The 6,677-nt window shown below is 31.2% G+C and overlaps 1 protein-coding gene across 1 annotated transcript in view; it reads left to right on the forward strand.

Annotated features, from left to right (window-relative positions):
- The window catches only part of LOC129915403 (cyclic nucleotide-gated cation channel subunit A), a 150,083-nt gene extending 144,114 nt beyond the window's left edge, over positions 1-5,969 (forward strand). The window contains exons 6-9 of the mRNA XM_055994921.1: positions 3,811-4,350; positions 4,449-5,114; positions 5,196-5,346; positions 5,490-5,969. Of these exons, the coding sequence (XP_055850896.1) occupies positions 3,811-4,350; positions 4,449-5,114; positions 5,196-5,346; positions 5,490-5,628 (1,496 nt within the window). The 3' untranslated portion in view covers positions 5,629-5,969. The remainder of the gene's footprint in view (positions 1-3,810; positions 4,351-4,448; positions 5,115-5,195; positions 5,347-5,489) is intronic.
- The last annotated feature ends 708 nt before the right edge of the window (positions 5,970-6,677 follow it).

The following is a 6,677-nucleotide window of genomic DNA, read 5'->3' on the forward strand; positions in this document are numbered from 1 at the left end:
TTCCGGAAAAAAAATGCATTTTATAAAAGTTTCTCCAAATCCACCGAGTGAAATATCAAAAGAAAGGTCTTTTTGAGCTCTATTTTGAAAAATATAAATTTTTGGACTTTCGAAAAAAATCTAAGGTTAACCCCTTGCCGAAAAAAATGAATTTCATAAAATTTTCTCCAAATCCACCGAGTGAAACATCAAAAGAAAGGTCTTCTTGAGCTCTATTTGGAAAAATAAAAAAATTTTTGGATTTTCAAAAAAAATCTAGGGTTAACCCGTTCCGGAAAAAAAATGCATTTTATAAAAGTTTCTCCAAATCCACCGAGTGAAATATCAAAAGAAAGGTCTTTTTGAGCTCTATTTTGAAAAATATAAATTTTTGGACTTTCGAAAAAAATCTAAGGTTAACCCCTTGCCGAAAAAAAATGAATTTCATAAAATTTTCTCCAAATCCACCGAGTGAAACATCAAAAGAAAGGTCTTCTTGAGCTCTATTTGGAAAAATAAAAAAATTTTTGGATTTTCAAAAAAAATCTAGGGTTAACCCGTTCCGGAAAAAAAATGCATTTTATAAAAGTTTCTCCAAATCCACCGAGTGAAATATCAAAAGAAAGGTCTTTTTGAGCTCTATTTGGAAAAATAAAAAAATTTTTGGATTTTCGAAAAAAATCTAAGGTCAACTCCTTCCCGAAAAAAATACATTTTATAAAATTTTCTCCAAATCCACCGAGTGAAATATCAAAAGAAAGGTCTTTTTGAGCTCTATTTTGAAAAATATAAATTTTTGGACTTTCGAAAAAAATCTAAGGTTAACCCCTTGCCGAAAAAAATGAATTTCATAAAATTTTCTCCAAATCCACCGAGTGAAACATCAAAAGAAAGGTCTTCCTGAGCTCTATTTGGAAAAATAAAAAAATTTTTGGATTTTCAAAAAAAATCTAGGGTTAACCCGTTCCGGAAAAAAAAATGCATTTTATAAAAGTTTCTCCAAATCCACCGAGTGAAACATCAAAAGAAAGGTCTTTTTGAGCTCTATTTTGAAAAATATAAATTTTTGGATTTTCGAAAAAAATCTAAGGTTAACCCCTTCCCGAAAAAAATGCATTTTATAAAATTTTCTCCAAATCCACCGAGTGAAATATCAAAAGAAAGGTCTTTTTGAGCTCTATTTTGAAAAATAAAAAATTTTTGGATTTTCAAAAAAAATCATATGTTAACCCGTTCCCGAAAAAAAATGCATTTTATAAAAGTTTCTCCAAATCCACCGAGTGAAACATCAAAAGAAAGGTCTTTTTGAGCTCTATTTGGAAAAATAAAAAATTTTTGGATTTTCGAAAAAAATCTAAGGTTAACCCGTTCCCGAAAAAAAATGCATTTTATAAAAGTTTCTCCAAATCCACCGAGTGAAATATCAAAAGAAAGGTCTTTTTGAGCTCTATTTTGAAAAATATAAATTTTTGGACTTTCGAAAAAAATCTAAGGTTAACCCCTTGCCGAAAAAAATGAATTTCATAAAATTTTCTCCAAATCCACCGAGTGAAACATCAAAAGAAAGGTCTTTTTGAGCTCTATTTTGAAAAATATAAATTTTTGGATTTTCGAAAAAAATCTAAGGTTAACCCGTTCCCAAAAAAAAATGCATTTTATAAAAGTTTCTCCAAATCCACCGAGTGAAACATCAAAAGAAAGGTCTTTTTGAGCTCTATTTTGAAAAATATAAATTTTTGGATTTTCGAAAAAAATCTAAGGTTAACCCCTTGTCGAAAAAAATGAATTTCATAAAATTTTCTCCAAATCCACCGAGTGAAACATCAAAAGAAAGGTCTTCTTGAGCTCTATTTGGAAAAATAAAAAATTTTTGGATTTTCAAAAAAAATCTAAGGTTAACCCCTTCCCGAAAAAAATGCATTTTATAAAATTTTCTCCAAATCCACCGAGTGAAATATCAAAAGAAAGGTCTTTTTGAGCTCTATTTGGAAAAATAAAAAATTTTTGGATTTTCGAAAAAAATCTAAGGTTAACCCGTTCCCAAAAAAAAATGCATTTTATAAAAGTTTCTCCAAATCCACCGAGTGAAACATCAAAAGAAAGGTCTTTTTGAGCTCTATTTTGAAAAATATAAATTTTTGAATTTTCGAAAAAAATCTAAGGTTAACCCCTTCCCGAAAAAAATGCAATCTATAAAATTTTCTCCAAATCCACCGAAGGGAACATCAAAAGAAAGATCTTTTTGAGCTCTATTTGGAAAAATATAAATTTTTGGATTTTGGAAAAAAATCTAAGGTTAACCCCTTTCCGAAAAAAATGCATTTTATAAAATTTTCTCCAAATCCACCGAATGGAACATCAAAAGAAAGATCTTTTTGAGCTCTATTTGGAAAATTAAAATTTTTTGGATTTTCAAAAAAAATCTAAGGTTAACCCCTTGCCGAAAAAAATGCATTTCATAAAATTTTCTCCAAATCCACCGAATGAAACATCAAATGAAAGGTCTTTTTGAGCTCTATTTGGAAAAATAAAAAAATTTTCATATTTTCGAAAAAAAAACTAAAATTAACCCCTTCTCGAAAAGAAAGGTCTTTTTGAGCTCTATTCGGAAAAATATAAATTTTTGAATTTTCGAAAAAAATCTAAGGTTAACCCCTTCCCGAAAAAAATGCAATCTATAAAATTTTCTCCAAATCCACCGAAGGGAACATCAAAAGAAAGATCTTTTTGAGCTCTATTTGGAAAAATATAAATTTTTGGATTTTCGAAAAAAATCTAAGGTTAACCCCTTCCCGAAAAAAATGCATTTTATAAAATTTTCTCCAAATCCACCGAATGGAACATCAAAAGAAAGATCTTTTTGAGCTCTATTTAAAAATTAAAAATTTTTGGATTTTCGAAAAAAATCTAAGGTTAACCCCTTGCCGAAAAAAATGCATTTCATAAAATTTTCTCCAAATCCACCGAATGAAACATCAAATGAAAGGTCTTTTTGAGCTCTATTTGGAAAAATAAAAAAATTTTCATATTTTCGAAAAACATCTAAAATTAACCCCTTATCGAAAAGAAAGGTCTTTTTGAGCTCTATTCGGAAAAATATAAATTTTTGAATTTTCGAAAAAAATCTAAGGTTAACCCCTTCCCGAAAAAAATGCAATCTATAAAATTTTCTCCAAATCCACCGAAGGGAACATCAAAAGAAAGATCTCTTTGAGTTCTATTTGGAAAAATATAAATTTTGATGATTTTCGAAGAACATTCAAGGTGAACCCCTTTCCGAAAAAAATCCATTTAAAATTTTTTTTCATCGAGTGAGACATCGAAAGAAAGGCCTCTTTGAGCTCTTTTTCCAAAAAAAATATAATTTTTTGAATTTTCGGAAAAAAAAACAAAGTCAAACCTTTTCGAAAAAAGTGAATTTTAAAAAATATCCTCCAAATCTATTGAGTGAAACATCAAAAGAAAGATCTTTTTAAATCCTTTTCATAGACTTAACCCAAAAACCACAAATCTTATTTATTTTCGAAATAAAAAAAAAAATCCAAGGTCCCTTGCTTTTCCTTTACCTAAAAATGTGAATCCGCTTAAATAAGATTTTAAACTCCTTAACTCAAAAAAAAAAAACTTGTTCCTGCGGTTAAGTTAAGAGTCATTAAGCCTTTTAAAAGTGTTTTCTCTCACAAAATCCATATCCTTTTATAAATGAAAAATTCATGCCACATTACCACCATCACACATTCACACAACACTAAAAGCCACATTATTGACCAAACTGTTGTTGGTGTTACATATTAAAATAACATTTTCACATCAATTATGTATTTCACCCAGGCTACCTGGAACAAGGTCTCCTCGTCCGAGATGCATACAAACTACGTAAACACTACTTCTCCACCAAAGGTTGGTCAATCGATGTCCTCTCCATGTTGCCAACAGACCTCGTCTACATATGGTGGCCACCGACTTCCTGCAGTTCCACTTACCTGCCCTGCCCAGTGATTGTACGACTCAATCGTTTATTGCGTCTTCCAAGAATGTGGGAATGGTTCGATCGCACCGAAACCGCCACCGGATATCCAAATGCATTTCGTATCTGCAAAGTCGTTCTGGCCATCTTGGTGCTCATACATTGGAACGCATGCATGTACTTTGCCATCAGTTATGCCCTAGGTTTTGGTACCGATAATTGGGTCTATAATTTGAAAGGTGACCGCAATGCCACTCTACAACGACAGTATATCTACAGTTTCTATTGGTCAACACTGACTCTAACCACAATTGGAGAAACACCCACTCCAGAGAATGATGCCGAGTATCTGTTTGTGGTGGCAGATTTTTTGGCTGGTGTCCTCATCTTTGCCACAATTGTAGGTGAGTACAGAGTAACACACGCGGCAATGTTTTGTTGATGATGTGCTTTGTTTATCTTGCACTTAGTTGAGTGAAATTTTGTGTTTTGCTATCAACAGGAAACATCGGTTCGATGATTTCGAACATGAATGTGGCCAGGGTCGAGTTCCAGAATCGCATGGATGGTGTCAAGCAGTATATGGCCTTCCGGAAAGTGGGCAATGAATTGGAAGCACGGGTGATTCGTTGGTTTGCTTATACTTGGTCGCAAAGTGGAGCGCTCGATGAGGAACGGGTGCTTTCTGCTCTGCCGGATAAGTTGAAGGCCGAAATTGCCATTCGAGTTCATATGGACACTTTGAAACAGGTGCGAATCTTTCAAGACTGTGAACCGGGTTTGCTGGAAGCGCTGGTGCTGAAATTAAAACTGCAAGTGTTCAGTCCGGGGGATTATATCTGTCGGAAAGGGGATGTGGGGAAGGAGATGTATATAGTTAAGAGGGGGAAGTTGTCGGTGGTAGCTGATGATGGAGTGACGGTATTTGCTACTCTTGGAGCTGGTTCAGTTTTTGGAGAGGTTTCTGTGTTGGAAATTGCTGGTAATCGAACGGGCAATAGAAGAACAGCGAATGTGAGGTCTTTGGGTTATTCGGATCTGTTTTGTTTGGCGAAACGAGATCTGTGGGAAACTTTGGCCGATTATCCAGAGGCGAGAGCCACCCTCACAGAAAGGGGTTGTCAATTACTACGAAAGGATGGATTGCTCGATGAGGATGTATTTTCAAGTGAGTTGAATTTAAATTGGGTTAAGGTTTTATTTTGATTCTAAACAAATTTTTCTTTGTTCATTTTTGTATTTATTTTAGATTCCCAACGTGTTCAAGATAGTATAGAAGGTGGCATCGAAAAACTGGAGGTTTCGGTAGAAAATCTTAATGTTCGGTTAGCACGACTTCTGGCAGAATACACAGCAAGTCAAGCTAAATTGAAACAACGACTGGCTAAATTGGAAGTCAAGTGAGTATATCAATGAACAGGTGACCTTAATTTTTTAAGGGCCCTTAATTTTTTTAATTTTTTTCAAATTGAGAGCTAAAAATTATAATTTTCATTACATTTTGGTTCAAAGTTGTAATAATTAAAAATTTATTTATTTACAGTGCCCAATTAACAACCAAAGAACAACAAGAAAATTCCCAAAAAATGCGTAGCAGTCGTTTATATTCGCTACCAGCTAAAAAACGTCGACAACGTCCAATTTCATCGAAATCTGCCGATTGTAAACAAAATACTTTATGAAGAGAATTTACGATACAAATACAAAAAATACCAATGCCAAGCATTTTTTACGAAAATTCAATTGAAATTAAATTAACAATAAAAAGTTTAGTCTTCAACAAAAACAACAACTCGTATTGTTCGTCAAACTGCAACTATAGCCGAAAATTAAACTTATCTCAAATCATACAAACGATAACTGGTATGTTTTTTCCACAAAAAAAAAAATCTACGGTGATAATAATAAATTGTTTTTATTATTTTCTTATAATTTTTTAAGTTTTAAGTTTTTTGTTATAATTTTTTTTTTCTATTTTAATTTTATAATTTTGAGATTTGAAAAAAATTTGTTAAGAAACATGTGCCTCGAAAACATAAATATAAATATAATATTTGTATTAAATGTATAAATATAAATATAAAATAAATTACATAATTATACTTATAGTTAGTTTATAATTGTTTTGTGAATTTATATGCATAAAAACATAAATTATGCATAACAAAACAAAACACAACAAAAAAAACAGGAAGAGTAAAGTCTAATAAATGAAAGAAAATAAATCTATTTTTAAAATAAAAAAAAAAATAGATATTTAAATTTATATATTTGTCTTAAGTAAAATAAATGTTTTAAAAGTGTCCTGTAAATCTGTTATTTTCAAAATTAAAACTTCAACATTTTGAAACAATTGTGGTAAGTATAATTTTTTCTGTGAATTAAGGAACATTTTATGAGAAACTGAACCATGAAAAAGTGATATAAACTTATTATTTTTAATAAATAAAGTTTGTTTTTTTAACTTAAAACGCCATTCATGAATTCCAACAGTAAAACTTAGTGATAATAAAAAAATCCTGAATGAATTCAGACTTTTACAAACATAAAATTATAACAACGTCTAACTGTCACGCATTCTTGAAATAAACATATCACAAATAAATGGTTTGGTGTAAATGGTTTTATTACTTGTGTAAAAAGATTGTATTGATGTTCACTATGGTGTATACGTATTTTTTTGTGATATATGTAGGGTATTTCAAGTTATAGCCCAAACCACCAACTTGCT

Source organism: Episyrphus balteatus, chromosome 1 (genome assembly GCF_945859705.1).
Source record: "Episyrphus balteatus chromosome 1, idEpiBalt1.1, whole genome shotgun sequence".
In the NCBI taxonomy this organism is placed as follows: domain Eukaryota; kingdom Metazoa; phylum Arthropoda; class Insecta; order Diptera; family Syrphidae; genus Episyrphus; species Episyrphus balteatus.